The sequence below is a fragment of the Tachyglossus aculeatus genome, chromosome X1, assembly GCF_015852505.1.
Source record: "Tachyglossus aculeatus isolate mTacAcu1 chromosome X1, mTacAcu1.pri, whole genome shotgun sequence".
NCBI lineage: Eukaryota > Metazoa > Chordata > Mammalia > Monotremata > Tachyglossidae > Tachyglossus > Tachyglossus aculeatus.
In genome coordinates, this window is record NC_052101.1 from 45,631,375 (window position 1) to 45,651,510 (window position 20,136).

A 20,136-nucleotide genomic window follows, 5' to 3' on the forward strand; every position below is an offset into this window, starting at 1 on the left:
CAAAACCAACTGCCACACCATCGGTTAGACAAGACATATTCAGACGGTTCCGATCAGGGAAAGGTCAACTTCTCCCTGAAAGAAAGCAGCTTTGAAAAGAAGAGAGTGGTTTCCGGTTTCTCACTGAGCACCATCTCTCTGGAATGGAGTGCACGGGACTTCCTGGCTAATGCTGAGCAGCCTGGCACCAGTCCACTGGGTTGGGGGAATTTGCATCTGACCTCGTTCCAGTGTATGACAGACTTAGCCATTTAACCGGCAATCCTTCTAAACTGGTTCTTTCGAGGCCCATAGTGAATTTAGTGGAAAGTTTGGAGTGTTTGTTAGGCAAAAACCTGGGAATTAGCCTAGGTTCTGGGAGTGCTGGGAGCTAGTAGACTGGAATCCAAGTGGTTCATCCATTTTGGATCGCCCAGGGGGCAGGGGGGTAGTGAAGGTCCCCTCGTGACCAGAACCCAGGTTGTATCTTCAACAACAGACCACATCATGCTTGCTACACACCCATCACCCTCTGCCTCAAGCTGCAGGACTTGCTGCCCATAAAAAACTTCCCAGAGCTCAGATGAGGTTCTCTGGTGATGGAAAAAAAGTATATATATATATACTTATATATTGTGTGTGTATATATATATACAGGCCAATAATTCTAAGAACGCTTACTGCATTTTGAATCTCAATGTCAACGCTCGACTTGGTAAACACCCTCTCCCCAAATGAAACCCAACAAGCCAACAGTTTGAGTGCTGGCTTTTCGGCCAACTCAGAAATGCAAAAAGTCCCCCACTAAGCAGTCTGAGCCCAAGCTACAGTGAGCATTGCGGTCCTGGCAGGAAGTTGTTCAGGAATCCCCACCCCGACACCGGCCAGTCTCTCTTACGCACACAAACAGCAAGTTAGACAGTCGCCAGTGGGAGCCCTCTGAAGACCTTCTGTTTTGAGATAACAGTCAAAAGGATCCTGGAAGAGCAGGGCCATGACTCAACGAATAGAAAATCCACTCATAACCTTGGGCCAACAAAATGGTCAGCGGCCCCATTACTTCGGCAAGGAGGTGACCCAGCTGCCCCACAGTCGTGCTGGTCCGCTTTTTGGCCGGTTGGGTGGGAGATGATGGATCAGAATGGCGTTATCGTAACCCGAGGGTTCTTCTCTTGCTTGACTGAGTTCTGCAGGGGTTTTTTGGAACCGAATCTGAAACGAAACAGGCCTGTGAACTAGAGTCATTCTGGAACCCTCCTCCTCTCTCATTCAGTCATATTTATAGAGTGCTTACTGGAGCACTGTACTAAGTGCTGGAGCACTGTACTAAGTGCTTGGGAGAGTACAATACAATAATATAATAATAATTACGGCATTTGTTAACCGCTTACTATGTGTCAGGCAGTGTACTAAGTGCTGGGATGGATTCAAGCAAATTGGGCTGGACAAAGATACATAAAATAGACACTTTCCCTGCCCACAACAAGCTTAAAGCATAGAGGCCCATGGACCCCTTTTCCTCCTCTCTTACTCCGTCCTCCACTCTTTTCTCCCTTCCCCCTCTAGTTCATCTTGGACCCCCGCTCTCTCTCCCAAGTATGCTAATGATTTGGCAATGAAAAACATTTCCCCAATGGGAAATTATAACGATTGTAATGATTGGCTGGTAATACTCAATGCCCACATATTCGAACTGTCACCAAATCCTGTCGGTTCGCTCAATTAATCGTGATTATTGAGCCGTACTTAAGGACAGACCCATAGTTTACTTATGGACTCAAGTTTACTGCACAGAAGGAGGCAATGGTAAACCACTTCCATGTTTCGACCACGAAAAATCTATGGATCTACTACCAGAACAACTGCCTACTACCAGAACAACTGCAGATGGACATGGGGCATTCTGGGAGAGATATGTCCATGGAGTTGCGATGGGTCGGAGACGACTCGATGCTTAAGACAAGGCAGTGTCTGTTCCCCCATCTAGACTGTAAGCTCATTGTGGGGAGGAAATGTCTCTACTAACTGTTTTGTATTCTCCCAATTGCTGAGTACAATGCTCTGCACACAGTAAGCATTCAATGAATACCATCAATCAATCAATCAATCAATCGTATTTATTGAGTGCTTACTGAGTGCAGAGCACTGTACTAAGTGCTTGGGAAGTACAAGTTGGCAACATACAGAGACAGTCCCTACCCAAAAGTGACTGACTGACTGGTTAAAAACTAAGCAGGACCAACCTGATGGATGCACTTAGGAATTCAGGTAAAGAAAAGTCATTTTCCCACCAACCTGATGCAAGGAAACCTGAGACTGGTTAAAAACTAGGCAGGACCAACCTGATGCATGCACTTAGGAATTCAGGTAAAGAACAGTCGTTTTCCCACCAACCTGATGCAAGGAAACCTGACCTGAATTGTTTAAACCCTTTTTGCTATTGGTCTGTAAGTCCATGTGGCAGGAAGTCAAACTCCTTTTGGCAACAGTCAGTCAGTCGTACTTATTGAGCGCTTATTGTGTGCAGAGCACTGTACTAAGCGCTTGGGAGAGTACACTATAACAATATAACAGACACATTCCCTGCCTACAATGAATATAGAGACTAGAGGCGAGCTAGTCAACAGCAGGAATTCATTTTGGCACAGGACTCTATCCTGGACATCAAGTTTTTCAAATTTAGCTCCCCAGAGTAGAAATGCCATCATCATCATCATCAATCATATTTATTGAGCACTTACTATGTGCAGAGCACTGTACTAAGCGCTTGGGAAGTACAAATTGGCAACATATAGAGACAGTCCCTACCCAACAGTGGGCTCACAGTCTAAAGGGGGAGACAGGGAACAAAACCAAACATACGAACAAAATAAAATAAATAGAATAGATAAGTACAAGTAAAATAAATAAATAAATAGAGTAATAAATATGTACAAACATATATACATATATACAGGTGTTGTGGGGAAGGGAAGGAGGTAAGATGGGGGGGATGGAGGGGGGGCCGAGGGGGAGAGGAAGGAAGGGGCTCAGTCTGGGAAGGCCTCCTGGAGGAGGTGAGCTCTCAGCAGGGCCTTGAAGGGAGGAAGAGAGCTAGCTTGGCGGATGGGCAGAGGGAGGGCATTCCAGGCCTGGGGGATGACGTGGGCTGGGGGTCGATGGCGGGACAGGCGAGAGCGAGGTACGGTGAGGAGATTAGCGGCGGAGGAGCGGAGGGTGCGGGCTGGGCTGTAGAAGGAGAGAAGGGAGGTGAGGTAGGAGGGGGTGAGGTGATGGAGAGCCTGGAAGCCCAGGGTGAGGAGTTGAATGAATGCCATTCATTCATTCATTTCATTCATTCAATCGTATTTATTGAGCGCTTACTGTGTGCAGAGCACTATACTAAGTGCTTGGGAAGTACAAGTTGGCAACATAACTTGTTGCCATCACTAACCCAATAAGGCAGGCTGCATCAGCCTAACTCAAATCCCTGAATGTTCCTTCTAATGAAGTTCTCTCACCCACCCACTGTTTTATTGACCACCGTCAAAAGAATCCAGGGTTACTGTTCCTAATACTGACCCAATCTTAGCTTTTGGCTTTATAAAGCTTTTGGCTTTATATATGTTTTTGAAAACGCTGGGTTGTACACATTCCTTGGCAGCCTTTAGAAATCAATTAGTATGTGCTGACATCTGTGCTTTCCAAAGTGGCTTAACTTCCTACTTGGGAAAATACAGGAGGAAAGCACCACACCTATTCTGGGTAGGGTGAAGAGGAGGGGGAGACTGCTGCATTTGTTTTTTAAATAGTATTTGTTACGCACCATGCATTTGACTAAACGCTGACAAAGATACAAGATCCTCAGGTTGGACACAATCCATATCCCACTTGGGGCTCACAGTCTCAATCCCCTTTTACAAATGAGGGAATTAAGGCACAGGAGCATGCCTAGTGGATAGAGTATGTGTCTAGATATCAGAAGGACCTGGGTTCTAATCCAGGCTCCACCACTTCTCTGCTGAGTAACCTTGGGCAAGTCACTTCACGTCTCTGTGCCTCGGTTACCTCATCTGTAAAATGGGGATTAAGACTGTGAGCCCCATGTGGGACAGGGACTGAGCCCAACCTGACCTTGTATCTCCTGAAGCACTTAGCAGTGCCTAGCACATAGTAAACACCTACCAAATACCACAATTATTATTGTTATTTAGTTGCCCAAAGTCACACAGAAGACAAGTGGCAGAGCAAGGATTAGAAGCCAGGTCCTTCTAACTCCCAGACCTGTGCTCTATCCCCTAGGCCAAGCTGCTTCTCATTTGAAGAGTTTTGTGGTTTAATGAGTTGGAAAGGCAATCAACCGACCGTCTACCTCACAAACTGACTAGGACATGGTTATTTTATCATCTTAATCACTAAGGATAAGGGCATAATTAAGGGCCTGGAATGCCCTCCCTCCACACATCTGCCAAGCTAGCTCTCTTCCTCCCTTCAAAGCCCTACTGAGCGCTCACCTCCTCCAAAAGGCCTTCCCAGACTGAGTCCCCTTTTTCCTCTCCTCCTCCCCATCCCCCTGCCCTACCTCCTTCCCCTACCCACAGCACCTGTATATATGTTTGTACAGATTTATTACTCTATTTATTTTACTCGTACATATTTACTATTCTATTTATTTTGTTAATAATGTGCATTTAGCTTTAATTCTATTTGTTCTGACAACTTGACACCTGTCCACATGTTTTGTTTTGTTGTCTATTGTCTCCCCCTTCTAGACTGTGAGCCTATTGTTGGATAGGGACCGTCTCTATTTGTTGCCAACTTGTACTTCCCAAGTGCTTAGTACAGTGCTCTGCCCACAGTAAGCACTCAATAAATAGGACTGACTGACTGACTGAATGAATGAATGAATGAAGTGGGCCTGGGGCAGTGGGGAAAAAGTAATGAAATGCAGTGGTAACTTAAGTTCTTGCCTCAGATCTGTTAAAACAGAGGGTTGAGGCTTGCCTCTGTTTGAGTTGGCAATAATCAGGGCAACTTAAGCTCACCCTTTAATCCCCTGAAGAGCTCATGGAGCCAACCAAAACCAAAGCTATTTGAAAAGAACTTGTTCCCAGGATGCTAATGAGCAGAGCTGAGAGGAGCTCTGCATAGAGCATATTTAATCTCTGAATCTCCCTCCCCACTGCGGGGCCTAGTGGATAGAGCATGGGCCCGGGAGTCAGAAAGACCTGAGTTCCAATCCTAGCTCTGCCACTTTTCTGCTGTGTGACCTTGGGCACGTTGCTTCACTTTGTTGTGCCTCAGCTACTTCATCTGTAAAATGGGGATTAAGACTGTGAGCCCCACACGGGACAGGGACTGTATTATATAATATATATTGATGATATTTGTTAAGCGCTTACTATGTGCAAAGCACTGTTCTAAGCGCTGGGAGGGATACAAGCTGATCAGGTTGTCCCACGTCGGGCTCACAATCTTAATCCCCATTTTACAGATGAGGTAACTGAGGCCGTGAGAAGTGAAGTGACTTGCCCAAAGTCACCCAGCTGACAAGTGGCGGAGTCGGGATTCGAACCCATGACCTCTGACTCCAAATCCCGGGCTCTTTCCACTGAGCCACGACTGTATCCATCCTGATTAGCTTATATCTACCCCAGCACTTAGTACAGTGCTTGACAAATAGTAAGTGTTCAACAAATCCCATTATTATTATTGCTGCCTGGGCCTTTTCTAGATAAAACAATAGAACTGGCTGCAAATCCTACTGGCCTTTGGGTTTGAGTGATTTCAGAGAGGGGATGCCCAAGGGACAGGATGCCTGGGGGTCCTGGGACTCCCCACATGGGCAGCGCTGCTTGTTGGGAATGAACGATTTGTCAGATGTGAGGTAGAAAGCAGCCCCCAATTCCTTTATTTTATTTTTTTTTAATAGCACTGCTTGTCGGGAATGAATGATTTGTTAGATGTGAGGCAGAATGCAGCTCCCAATCCTTTTATTTTTTTTAAATAGTATTTGTTGAGCACTTACTATGTGTCAGGTACTGAAGCGTTGGGGTAGATACAAGCTAATCAGGCTGGACACAGTTCATGTCCTCAGTGGAGCAACACAGAGTTAATCCCCATTTCCTCCTTCTAGACTGTGAGCCTGTTGTTGGGTAGAGATTGTCTCTGTTGCCAAAGTGTACTTTCCAAGCGCTTAGTACGATTCTCTGCACACAGTAAGTGCTCAATAACTACGACTGAATGAATGAATGAAAGAATGAGGTAACTGAGGCCCAAAGAAATGAAGTGACAGGCCCAAGATCACGCAGCAGGCACACGGTGTAGCCATGGATTAGAACTTGGGTCCTTCTGAGTCCCAGGCCCATGTTCTTTCCACTAGGCAGACAATTACTCTCCCCACCTTCAAAGCCTTATTAACGGCATATCTCCTGCAAGAGACCTTCCCTGACTGAGCCTCCTTTCCACTTCTCCCACTCCCTTCTGCATCACTCTGACTTGCTTCCTTTATTCATCCCAACTCCCAGCTCCATAGCACTCTGTACATATCTGTTATTTATTTATTGATCTATTTATTCTTTCCATTAATGTCTGTCTCCCCTCCTAGACTGTAAGCTCATTGTGGGCAGGGAATGTTTGTTTATTGTTATATTGTATTCTATTCCAAGTGCTTAGTACAATGCTTTGCACATATAAATATGACAGAAATGAGTGAATAGGACATGCTGCTTCCCATTATTCTCCTGTAATACAAAATGAAAATTCCCCTCTTCTAGTGTGTGTGACCCCTTTGGCCCACATAACCTCAGGGGTTGAACCTGTGTGCCCTGTGAATCGGACGGAATAGGGCTCAGAAGGCTGCCCTAGTCCCCTCTAAATGAAATGTGAGGTGGGAGGGGAACAGTGCTTGGTATATAGTAAGCACTTAACAAAATACAACAATAATAATAATAATAACAAGCCCAAAGGCAAGGCTGGCCAGTGGAAGTGTGGGGCATCAGCTCCTTTACCCAGAGTTTTGGCCAGAGGACAAGTGTTGAGTCACCTTCTTTTAATCAGTTCTTGTGGGAAAGTTTAATCAGGCAATGAAAGCTTTCCCTTTTGCATTCCCTTTCCAAGTACATTTCCTGAGTAAAATATGACTATATTCATTCACACAATTGCCTCTGCCTTAAAATTTCCCCATCCTAATTTTTGAGGATAGAAAAGATTCTTTTTATTTCCTCGTAATTGCAACCTGTGATAACATGGGCAACTGTGGAGACAGAAGAGCATTTTTTTTTCATTGAGAGTGCAATAGGAGAGAGGCATTCATTCAACCGTATTTATTGAGCGCTTACTATGTGCAGAGCACTGTACTAAGCACTTGGGAAATACAAGTTGGCAACATAGAGATGGTCCCTACCCAACAATGGCTCATAGTTTAGAAGGGGCCCTAGAGGCAGTTTCTAGGGCCCTCTCACCTTTCTCTTCCTCCTCCACTTTTTTCTGCCTCCTCTTTTCCCCTTCTTTTCTCTTCTTCCTCTCATTGTTACATTTAATTCCTACATGAGCCCATACAAAAAGCTCCTCTCCTGTTTTTGGGTTCCAAAAGCTTTGGGGAAAAAGTGGGTCAATTATGTGACTAAATAGAGTATTTGGAAATTTTCTCTCTAATATGCTCAAAGAGGACTTTGCAGCTTTTCAATTAATTTACACAAATGTCTCATTTGAAGCAGCATGGCCTAGTGGATAGGGCATAGGCATAGGAGTCAGAAGGACATGGGTTCTAATCCGGCCTCCACCACTTGTCTGCTGTGCCACCTTGAGCAAGTCACTATCTTTCCCGTGCCTCAGTTCCTTCATCTGTAAAATGGGGATTAAAACAGTGAGCCCCATATGGGACATAGACTGTTTCCAACCTGAATGCCTTATATCTACTCCAGTGTTCAGTTCAGTGCCTAGCACATAGTAAGTGCTTAAGAAATACCATAAAATTTAAAAAAAGATCCTGATCAGCTTCCACATTTCCTTTATGCCTTTAGATTGTCTTCACTTGAGGGGGTGGTGGTAGGGTGGGTGGGGTTGTCTAAAATACTTCAGTGAGGATATCATTTCTCCACACTTTAAAGTGCCTAATGAATACTGCAATGAAGCAGCGTGGCCTAGTGGAAAGTGCACGGGCCTGGGAGTCAAAGGACCTGCGCTCTAATTCTGGCTGTCACTTGCCTGCCATGTGACCATGGGCAAATCACTTCTCTGTGCCTCAGTTTTCTCAACTGTAAAATGGGGATTCTCCCTCCTACTTCGACTGTGAGCCTCACGTAGACGGGGACTGTTTCTAATTTGATAAACCTGTATCTATCCCAGCACTTAGAACAGTGCTTGACACATAGTAAGTGCTTAACAAATACCATTATTAATATTATTGTAATTATTATTATACTCAGAATTCCGAGGAAGCTTTACTGATCTTTCAGAACAAGAGGGAAGGGGTAGGAGGCTCTTTGCAACACTACTGAGGCTGTCTCTCTTTCTCATTCTCATGTTTGACCCCTAATGGCCCACTCTCCAGAGTAAGTGCCTCCTCCCTTGGGAAACATTCCCTGACTGATCCCCCACTGTCCTCTGCAATCATCAGAATAATTGATCTTTGCCTCTGATGTCTTCAGCTAGGGGTTGAAGGCAGTGCCCTTACCCTTTCACCGTCTGCATCTGCTCATACGTCTCTGGTAGAATCATTCCAAAGCTTTCTGGCAACAACAGGGTCATGATCCCAATCAACACCGTTAAACTCCCCATGAGGATGTAAGGCAGGACTCTGTCATATGCACCTGGTACGAGAGCATAAGTAAGAGATATCAGTCATGCATTTATGTCACCCAAACAGCATTTGCAATGAACGTTTGTCGGTCTTGGTCTTTTGTTTTCATTTGGTGTCTATCTTTTGCCATGTGTCACTCTGCAGCAGTACTTGGCCTTTGTCTGGCTTTCGTGTGTCTTGGCATCACTCAGTCTTTGTCTCTGTTTTTCTGTTTTGTGTCTCTCTCTACCTCTCTGTATTAGCATTCAATCTTTGTCTATTTTGTCTCCATCACTCTGCACTAGCCTCTCAATCTGTGAGAAGCAGCGTGGCCTAGTGGATAGAGAACAGGCCTGGGAGTCAGAGGGCCTGGGTTCTAATTCTAGCTCCGACACTTGTCTGCTCTGTAATTATAGGCAAGTCACTTCACTTCTCTGTACCTTGGTTACACCTCATCTGTAAAATAGGGATTAAAACTATGAGCCCCATGTGGGACACAGACTGTGTTAAACATGACTAGTTTGCACCTACCCCAGAGCTTAGTACAGTGCCTGGCACATAGTAAGTGCTTAACACATGCCATAAAAAAATTCACTCATTCATTCAGTCAATCATATTTATTGCGTGCTTACATTGTGCAGCGCACTGTGTGGAAATGTCTTTTGCTGAAAGCTACAGCTAAATTGACCTAATGTGATTCTGAAATGGCCCAAGAGGCTGAAAAACGAGGTCCGGGAGAGTGTTCCACTCTGGCAGCCTCCCAAGAAATCATCAGACTTCTACAATCATTTCCCTGCTTGGCCCTGCACCTCTCCAGACAGCTTTCAGTCCAGCGGGTTTCCTGCCCGCACCGGCTCTCAGTCAGCCATGTGGAACCAAGGCCCCCGAGGGCGAAGGAACTTTGGCCTAGTGAGGCTCGCCTCATGGGAGAAGGGACAAAGGATAGGTTTGGTAGATTGCAATGGAGGTGCCATGAGCGATGATATGACTGATGGGGAAACCATTACCACTGAATGTCTGCCTTCGCTCCCTGGATCCCAGGCCCTACTCAAGCTGGCCAAGTCTCACAAGAGTAGGAGGAATGGAGAAACTTGGATATGGAAATGGTGGGCCTGGGCTGTCTGGACGATGATTTGTCTTTTGATTAAAAATATCAACTTCCCTTTTGGTCAGCTTGATGGTGAAGAGAGCGCCTCCCAACCCCACCCCCTGATGGTGTTCCCCATTTTTTTTTTTAAATGATGTTTGTTAAGTGCTTACTACATGCCAGGCACTGTTCTAAGTGCTGGGGTAAGTACAAGCTAATCATGTCGGACACAGTTCATGTCCCACATGGGGTTCACGATCTTAATCTCCATGTTACAGATGAGGGAGCTGAGACACAGAGAAGTGATGTGACTAGCTCAAGGTCACCCAGCAGATGAGTGGAGGAACCAGGACTAGAACTCGGCTCTTTGTTTTGTTTTTTATGGTATTTGTTAAGCGCTTACTATGTGCCAGGCACTATCCTAAGCACTGGGTTAGACACAAGGTAATCGGGTCTTAATTTCCATGGGGTTTATGGGGTTCATAGTCTTAATCTTTATTTTACAGATGAAGGAACTGAAGCACAGAGAAGTGAAGTGACTTGCCCAAGATCACAAGGAAGACAAGTGGAGGAGCCAGAACTAGAGCCCAGGTCCTTCCAACCCTCAGAACTGTACTCTGCCCATTTCAATTTCTCCATGGATTATATGGCCAGACAGTTTGATTTTTATCCAGGGATCCAGCTCTCAGGTGCCTTGGATGCCACTCCCATCTTAGAGAAGCAGTGTGGCCTAGTGGAAAGAGCATGGGCCTGGGAGTCAGAAGGATGTGGGTTCTGATTCCAACTCTACCACTTGTCTGCTGTGCGACCTTGGGCAAGTCATTTCACTTCTCTGGGCCTAAGTTCCCTCATCTGCAAAATGGGGATTCAACCAACACCTGCTCTCCCTTCTACTTAGAGTGTGACTCCACGTGGGACCTGATTATCTTCTATTTACTCCCGTGCTTAGTACAGTGCTTGACACTTAGTAAGTGCTTCACAAATACAATTATTGTTATTATTATTATAAATTAGGCTGATTCCCAGGTCATGTCAAAATCTTTTGGAGCCCATGGATTTGAAAGCTAGGAAATGGGAAAGGGAGTGGGTGGGGGGAATACCAGAATAACAATGATATGGAAATGGACTCCAAGGGCCACATTTCAGAACATTAAAAATGGCATTTACAGCTCAGAATTCTGTTTCCAATAGAGACCCTTGGAGGGCACTTAAGATAAATTGACTCTTGCCCTCCTTTCATCCATCTATTAGGCTACACTGGCTAACATTTCTAATCCATTACAGAGCTCTCAAACACTTTGAGAACCTACCGCTAGCTTCCTCCTCTACAAGCTCCTGCGTTAAGGAATTCCAAAAGAACAACAGCTACAGGGTGGAAGGAGAGTTTTCTTTTGTTCATTTTGAACTCATCACTTCTGAGCTGCAGGGAGGACCTCCTAGTTTGGGGTTGTGGAATTTGAGGAAGGATAAATTGATGTTTGTACCCATTCAGAAGGTCCGTGGCTGGAGTATGACCTCATTGTTTGGGGAGTGGGGGGGAAGGGTCTCCCAAAGAGGTCACCTTGAGGAATTAGCTACTGAAGCAGGTGCCTGTCACATCATCTACCTCTGTGCTTCACAGGATAGAATGACCGGTTCTCTGACCCCTTAGCCTGAAGTCAGGCAGAGGTGTACAGTGCATTGGCAGGGTCTCATACCAACCCCAATTCAGCATTTGAGGGATCCAGGTAAGCTCCTGAGACCAGCTCCTTCCCCTCACCCTGACTGTCCTGACCCATTCTGTCTCCCATTCTGGGCAATCTCTAATCCCAGAGTGGGAAGAGAGGAGGAAGAGGATGGGTGGGTGAGGCATAGTGGGGGATCAGACTGCCCTTCTTCATTCCCACCCTGCTATGCTGAGAAGCAGCATACTGAGAATACTGAGTATATACTGAGTACTGCATACTGCTATACTGAGAAGCAGTGGATAGAGCATGGGCCAGGGAGTCAGAAGGTCATGGGTTCTAATCCTGGCTCCTTCACTTGTCTGCTGTGTGACCTTGGGCAAGTCACTTTGCTTCCCCTTGACTCAGTTATCTCATCTGTAAAACGGGGATTGGAACTGTGAGCCTCACAGGGGACAGGGACTATGTCCAACTCGATTTGCTTGTATCCACCCCAGTGCTTAGTACCATGCCCAGCACACAGTAAGCACTTAACAAGTACCATAATTATTATACCTTGGCAAGAGGATCACATGAGAATGGGGGAGTAGAAATAAACATTCACGTTTTCATAGGATAGCTTTCCCTGAGGGTTCAAGAGTGGCATGCAAATAGAGGCACAAGAAGGGTACATATGGCATCTTACCAAGATAAACAAAATATGGAGCGATGATGCTGCCCACTCTGGAGGCCATGGAGGTGGCCCCCACTGCCATGTTTCTGACTATGGTTGGGTAGAGTTCAGCGGTGAAGACATAAAGCATTGAGAATGCAGAGGTGATTCCAAATTTCCCCAGCATCGCCAGCACAAGGGACAGGAAATTGTAATCTGAAAAGAGAAGTCTAGTGAGTGAAGGGCCTGAAGTCTTTTCCCCAAGTATTATTCATTTCCTGTTTTATTTAGGGGAAGCAGCATGGCCTGGTGGATAGAGCACGGGTCTGGGAGTCATAAGGACCTGGGTTCTAAGCCAACTCTGCCACTTGTCTACCATGCGACCTTGGGCAAGTTTCTTCACTCCTCTGAGCCTTGGTTACCTCATCTGTAAAACAGAGATAAAGACTGTGAGCCCCATGTGGCTGTTTCAAACCTAATTTTTTTGTATCCTTGCTAGTGCTAGGTACAGTGCTTGGCACACAGTAAGTGCTTAACAAATGCCACAGTTTACTATTTGCCAAACATTTTACCAATCGCTGGGGTAGATACAAGATAATCAGGTCCCGTATTTCACAGTCTAAGGAGAGGGGACAGGTATTAAATCTCCATTTTGCAGATGAGGGGACCGAAATCCAGAGAAGCTAGGTAATTTGCCCAAGGTCACATGGCAGCTAAGTGGCAGGGCCAGGATTAGAACCCAGAGTCTCTGAGTCCCAGACTGTGCTCTTTCTACTGTCACACTGTGTCCCAGGAAAAACTTAAATATGGATAATATCCAAATTAGCTGTTCCTTGACATGAGCAAGGGTTGCGGCAGTTTTGTACTTTGAACTTTCTGTTCTGGTGATTCCAAATGGCATATGCCAACTCAATTCCACTGGTTGACCTTTGCCTGGTTTATATTTCACTTTTGTTGCAGACAATTCTGGTATATATCATGTCCTTTACCCTTGAAGAGAGGTGAATTTCTTAACTTTGCCTTGAAGTAGTTTCAATTGTGAAGTGGATGTACAGCTTCTCAGTTTTAGGAGTAACTGCACAATTTGCTTTCATTGCACAATTTCAACTTATTGCGATGTAGAAACTTGGGGCTGTTCTTTCCAGAACGTGTGCCTGTCTGGGAACAGCCCAACATTTGGTGCAGGTAGATGCACATAGCTGAGAAGCAGAGTGGCCTAAAGAAAAGAGCATGGACCAAGAAGTCTGGAGACCTGGGTTCTAATTCCACCTCCACCACTTAACCTTGTGACAACCTGGGAAAGTCACTTCACTTCTTTGTGCCTCAGTTTCCTCATCTGCAAAATGGAGATTTAATGTCTGTTCTCCCTCATACTTAGACAGGGAGCCTGACAAGGGACAGGGACTGTGTCTGACCTGAGTAATTCAAACCTACCCCAGTGCTTAGAATGGCATTTGAAACAAAGTAAGCACTTAAGTGCAATAATAACAATTATATTAATAAAATGGGGATGAAATACCCATTCTCTTTCCCTTTTAGACTGTGAGTCCCAATCTTTGGGACAAAGATTGTGTTGGATCTGTATATGTGGCATATTACTCTATTTATTTATTTATTTTATTTGTGCATATTTATTCTATTTATTTTATTTTGTTAATATGTTTTGTTTTGTTCTCTGTCTCCCCTTTCTAGACTGTGAGCCCGCTGTTGGGTAGGGACTGTCTCTATGTGTTGCCAGCTTGTACTTCCCAAGCGCTTAGTACAGTGCTCTGCACACAGTAAGCGCTCAATAAATACAATTGAATGAATGAATGAATGTCCCTCAGCGCTTTGTATGGTGCTTGGCATGAAGTAAATGCTTAATACCACAACTATTAGTAGATTCGAGTCAGAAGGAAATGTGGGCAGAGCTGGTAAAGGCTTGATTTTCTTAACTCCCAGTTCCCACTTCAGTCAGGCTGTACTGTACTGAGAATTAGCATGGCTCAGTGGAAAAGAGCATGGGCTTTGGAGTCAGAGGTCATGGGTTCAAATCTCGGCTCTGCCAATTGTCAGCTGTGTGACTTTGGGCAAGTCACTTAACTTCTCTGTGCCTCAGTTATCTCATCTGTAAAATGGGGATGAAGACTGTGAGCCCTCCGTGGGACAACCTATATGTATATATATATACATATATATATGTATATATGTTTGTACATATTTATTACTCTATTTATTTATTTATTTTAATTGTACATATCTATTCTATTTATTTTATTTTGTTAGTATGTTTGGTTTTGTTCTCTGTCTCCCCCTTCTAGACTGTGAGCCCACTGTTATGTAGGGACTGTCTCTATATGTTGCCAACTTGTACTTCCCAAGCGCTTAGTACAGTGCTCTGCACACAGTAAGCGCTCAATAAATACGATTGATGATGATGGTGACAACCTGATCACCTTGTAACCTCCCCAGTGCTTAGACAAGCTTAGTAAGCGCTTAATAAATTCCATTATTATTATTATTATTATTATTATTATTATTACTGTGCCCCTTAGGGCTTTGTGTTTCTTTGTGTGCTTGTAACAATATTCTCTTTAATAGGACAAAATAACAAGTGGCAAGGGTAGTAAGGGCATAAAGCATTCTGCTAGTGGTGAACATATTACTGATAGAGGAATTTGTATTTTTCTTTCTCTTTTCTTTTTGTCTTTTATGGAATTTTTAAGCACTTACTATGTGCCAAGCACTGTAGTAAACAATGGGGCAAATACAAACTAATCGGGTTGGACACAGAACAGGTCCTCCACACGGGGTTCATTGTCTTAATCCCCATTTTACAGATGAGGTAAATGAAGCACAGGGAAGTGAAGTGACTTGCCCAAAGTCATGCAGCCGACAACTGGGGGAGCTGGAATTAGAACCCGGTCCCTTCTGAGTCCCAGGCCCATGCTCTATCCGCTAGACCACACTGCTTCTCGATACATTTTCTATCACACAATGTCAGTCATGGTGGTATCTTCAAATCATCTCTGTCCAACCATCAGTTTCCACTGAGTCAACGGTTACTCCAATACCATTTTTTTATAACGATATTCTTAAAGAACACAATCCCTGGGCTAGAGCAGAACTCCTTATGTTTTATCTATGACAATGATGAACAATTCCTCCATGTCATGCCCTTCCAACCACCACCTCAGTGCTTCTGCATTCACAGACACGCGAAGCATTCTTTTTTTCCTCCTATCAACTGATCAATTGATCAGTTTATTGGGCACATACTCTGTGTAGAACACCATAATATGTACTTCGGAGGCTACGACAGTGTTAGAAACATGATCCCTGTACTCAGAGAGCTTATGTCCTGTCTGTTTCAGCCGTTTAGACATTCAGAGATTGTGAGTTCATTAAGGGCCGTTATTATGCCTTTTACCACTATGGTTTTCCCCCAGACAGTACAGTGCTCTGCACATAGCAGGCACTCAATATTGATTGATTCTCTGTCCTAGTGGAAGAAGTACTGGCCTGGAAGTCAGTAGGACCTGGGTTCATTCCGGCTGATACCGCCTACCTTTGGGCACGAGCTGCACTAGAAGAAGAACGCTACCCCCCATGAACAGCGTCCCGGAGATTATGTAACGGCGGGGCAGGGCCCGCAGCAGCAGCCAGGCTATGATGTAGGCTGGAACCTCAATCATGGCCGACAGGAAGCAGTTCAGATAGGGGTCCCCATGCAAATTCGGGGTGTCGAGGGAGAGACCGAAATAACCCACTGATGTGAGCATCCTGGAAGACACAGACAAGAGAAAGGATGAGAAGGAAGCCAGCTTCCCCACTTGGATGTCTCCCACTGGTCAAAATGTATTCCAGAGGCACTTCAACAGGCAGCAACGCAAGACCTTGTCAACGCCCAGATCATTAATTTGGAAATTTCAGTATTTCCGCTTCACTCCTCCTCACTCTTACATGAGGAAAAAATGGAAGTATCACCAGTGAAAGGACAGCTCAGAAAGAGAGAAAAAGACAGAGGAATGGAAAAGAGGAATCCACTTACAGGAAACTCCATTAGAATGAAACTGGCTTAAGGGGAAGGAGAATGTCACACAGAACTTCCATGCTTCATAATGTGTAGCTACTTTTCCTGTGGGTTGCAGTTAGCTTCTAGTTAGAGAGAAGCTGTTCTGTGGGACAAATAACTGCACCAGGAAGACTCCTCTGGAGAGAGTTTGTTGCCCTCAGATTCGACGGTGACAGGCAGCCTGCATTTGCCTCCTGGAAGGTGGGAGGCACAATCTTAGGGAGACAACCCACAAGGCTCTTTTTCTATTTATTTATTTATTATGGTTTTAGCCAGAGCAGTGGGCCAAGCGTTCCTCCTATGACCTAGGAAGTTATCTAGGCCTCCTTCGGCCAATGACCGAAATCAATCCAGTGTAGTCTAGTGGTTTGACTTGATGTTCTCTTGGGAAAATTCCTGTCAGCTGTAGATGCGATGTCACTTAGAACTGATTCAGTTTAAGGAGAACCTTATTTCCTTTGGGAGGTTCTACCTTTTAACAGATGTGTAAACTCGAGGGGTGAAAGGGGCCCAGGACTCAAGTTCTCTCCCTGTTCAGAGATGATCCCAGAAGTGCCTCAGGTCAGCACTAAGGGCATTATGGGTGTCATTCCCATCAGGCCCCTGGGTGGACTCAGGAGTGGCGCAGTGTGGCCTAGTGGAAAGAACACAGCCTGGAAGTCAGAGGACCTGGGTTCTCAACCCGGATCTGCCATTTGCTGGCTGTGTGGCCTTGGGCTTCTCTGGGCCTCAGTTTCCTCATCTGTAAAATGGAGATGCAATGCCTGATCACCCACTACTTAAACCACAAGCCTCATGTGGGACAGGGATTGTGTTTGATCCGATTAACTTGTATTTACTCCAGCTATTAGAACAGTGATTTACATATAGTAAGTGCTTCACAAATACAATAATAGAAGTAATAATAATAATGTAATAGTAATAATAATAATCACTTCCCTGCAGGCTGCAAAAGATAATCATTCATTCATTCAATCGTATTTATTGAGCGCTTACTGTGTGCAGAGCACTGGGTAAAGCACTTGGGAAGTACAATTCAGCAACAAATAGAGACAATCCCTGCCCAAAACAGGTTCACAGTCTAGAAGGGGGGAGAGAGACATCAAAACAAGTAAACAGGCATTAGTAGCATCATTATAAATAAACAGAATTATATATATATACACATCATTAATAAAAATAAATAGAATTATAATTATAAATATGTACATATATACACAAGTGCTGTGGGGCAGGGGGGTAGAACAAAGGCAGTGAGTCGGGGCAATGAGGAGGGGAGAGGGAGCAGAGGAAAGGGAGGGCTTAGTCTGGGATGGCCTCCTGGAGGAGGTGCGCTTTCAGTAGGGCTTTGAAGGGGGGAAGTGTGCCAGTTTGTGAGGAAGGAGGGCATTCCATGCCAGAGATAAGACATGGGCCAGAGGTCAATGGTGGGACAGGCAAGAATGAGGCACAGTGAAAAGGTTAGCAGCACAGGAGCGGAGTGTACAGGCTGGGCTGTAGAAGGAGGGAAAGGAGATGAGGTAGGAGGGGGCAAGGTGATGGAGAGCTTTGAAGACAATAGTGAAGACTTACGCTTGATGTGGAGGTTGATAGGCAACCATTGGTGATTTTTGAGGAGAGGGTTGACATGCCCAGAATGTTTCTGTAGAAAGATATCCAGGAAGCAGAGTGATGCATAGACTGAAGCGGGGAGAGACAGGAGGTTGGGAGATCATAAAGGAGGCTGATGCAGTAATTCAGTAGGGATATGATGAGTGATTGTATTAATATGATAGCAGTTTGGATGGAGAGGAAAGGGCAGATCTTGGCGATGTTGTGAAGGTGAGACCGGCAGGTTTTGGTGATGGATTGGATATATGGGGTAAATGAGAGATCAGAGTCAAGGATGACACCAAGGTTGCGGGCTTGTGAGACACAATCACAATCAGTCACTTTGCCGTGGTGGCAAATGTGTTAGTTCACATTGTCGTTTCACTTACCAAAGCAGCAGAGACATAACGGTGATGGCGGCAATATTGCGAGTTCTGAACAAGTCCAAGAAGTAACCCTTCTGATGGTCCTGGGGTTTTAGCTCCTGTAGCTAAAACATATGGACAACCAAGACCATGATCAACCAAAGATAAGCTGCAAAAGTTCCTTGAAGAGGGAAAAAGAAGCCAGTCCAGGTTACCTTTACTCATAAAGGCATAAGATGCCCAGTGTAGCAATGCATTTTGTTCCCAGTCCTCGCCCCTGTGAGATGGAATTAGAGTCTGCCCCGGATGGCTGCTATTTCATTTTGCCATTGCAGGCTCACAAAATGGCTTTGGGTATCCTCCTAGACCACTACAGGGAAGCCTAAGCCCTCATTTCCTTTTCTCCCACTCCCTGTGTTGCCCTTGCACTTGATTTGCTCCCCTTATTCACCCCTCCCTCAGCCCCACAGCACTTATGTACATATCCATAATTTATTTATTGATATTAAGGCCTACCTCCCCTGCTAAACTGTAATCTTGTTGTGGGCAGGGAATGTGACTACCAATTCTGTTGTCTGTACTCTCCCAAGAGCTTAGTACAGTACTCTGCATACAGTAAATGCTCAATAAATACAATCGATTGATTGACTGACTGATTGATAGACCCACACTACCTTAACTTGGATTCTCAATGCCAACCCCTTGCCTGGAACTCCCTTTGCCTTCACATCTGACACATCATCGTTCTCCCCGGCTTCAAAGCCTTATTCAAAGCACATCACCTCCAATGAGCCTTCCCTAAGCGCTCATTTCCCCTACTCGCTTTCCCTTCTGCATCATCTGTGTGCTTGGATCTGTGCCCTTCAGGCACCTGATATTCAGCCTACCCTCAGCTCCACAGCACTTATGTATATATACATAATTTAATTTCTGTCTTCCACTCTAGACTGCAAGCTCACTGTGGACACAGAATGTGTTTGTAGTCCCAGAAACATGGTAACAACCATACTTAGGCAGATTCCCCAGATCATAACCCCCAAAATGGGTGGCAGGAAGGGATGGAGGAGAAGGAGGAAGAGGAGGAGGCAAATGACGTAGGGATGCTGAAGATGGCAGTCAGAACTCTGCCCAACCCAGACCAACTCAGACCTTGGGGCTCCCAGGCAGGGCTTAGTATCGAGTGGATTTAGGTGTTTCCTCTGCTTCTGAGTCATCAGTCAAAATGTTTTGTTTGTATGTTTTTTTTAAAAGGGTATTTGCCAGGCACTGTACCAAGTGCTGGGGTAGACACAAACAATAAGGTTGGACCCAGTCCATGTGCCACACAGGGCTTTACAGATGAGGTCACTGAGGCGCTGAGAAATGAAGTGACATGTCCAAGGTCACACAGAAGACAAGTGGCGGAATCAGGATTAGAACCCCGGTCCCCTGACTCACTTTCCACTAGGCCATGCTGCTTCATAATGGGGCAGCCAAAGTAAGCTGAGGGAGGAGCAGAGTGGCATTGGTGGTGTCTTTCCCCCCTGAAATTAACTGGGCTTTCCATCCTATTCTTCCCTGGAATGCTCAGGGTCATCAGAGCTGGGACTAGAATGCAAGTCTCCTGGCTGGAATGCCCTCCCTCTGCCCATCCGCCAAGCCAGCTCTCTTCCTCCCTTCAAGGCCCTACTGAGAGCTCACCTCCTCCAGGAGGCCTTCCCACACTGAGCCCCTTCTTTCCTCTCCCCCTCGTCCCCCCTCTCCATCCCCCCCATCTTACCTCCTTCCCTTCCCCACAGCACCTGTATATATGTATATATGTTTGTACATATTTATTACTCTATTTATTTATTTATTTTACTTGTACATATCTATTCTATTTATTTTATTTTGTTAGTATGTTTGGTTTTGTTCTCTGTCTCCCCTTTTAGACTGTGATCCCACTGTTGGGTAGGGACTGTCACTATATGTTGCCAACTTGTACTTCCCAAGCGCTTAGTATAGT

At 45.2% G+C, this 20,136-nt stretch overlaps 1 protein-coding gene across 1 annotated transcript in view; it reads right to left on the reverse strand.

Annotated features, from left to right (window-relative positions):
- Positions 1-576: 576 nt before the first annotated feature.
- The window catches only part of LOC119950111 (solute carrier family 22 member 4-like), a 77,990-nt gene continuing 58,430 nt past the window's right edge, over positions 577-20,136 (reverse strand). The window contains exons 6-10 of the mRNA XM_038772108.1: positions 18,177-18,277; positions 15,691-15,905; positions 12,177-12,359; positions 8,636-8,771; positions 577-1,191 (exon numbers count right to left, since the gene is read on the reverse strand). Coding sequence (XP_038628036.1) covers positions 1,116-1,191; positions 8,636-8,771; positions 12,177-12,359; positions 15,691-15,905; positions 18,177-18,277 — 711 coding nt within the window. The 3' untranslated portion in view covers positions 577-1,115. The remainder of the gene's footprint in view (positions 1,192-8,635; positions 8,772-12,176; positions 12,360-15,690; positions 15,906-18,176; positions 18,278-20,136) is intronic.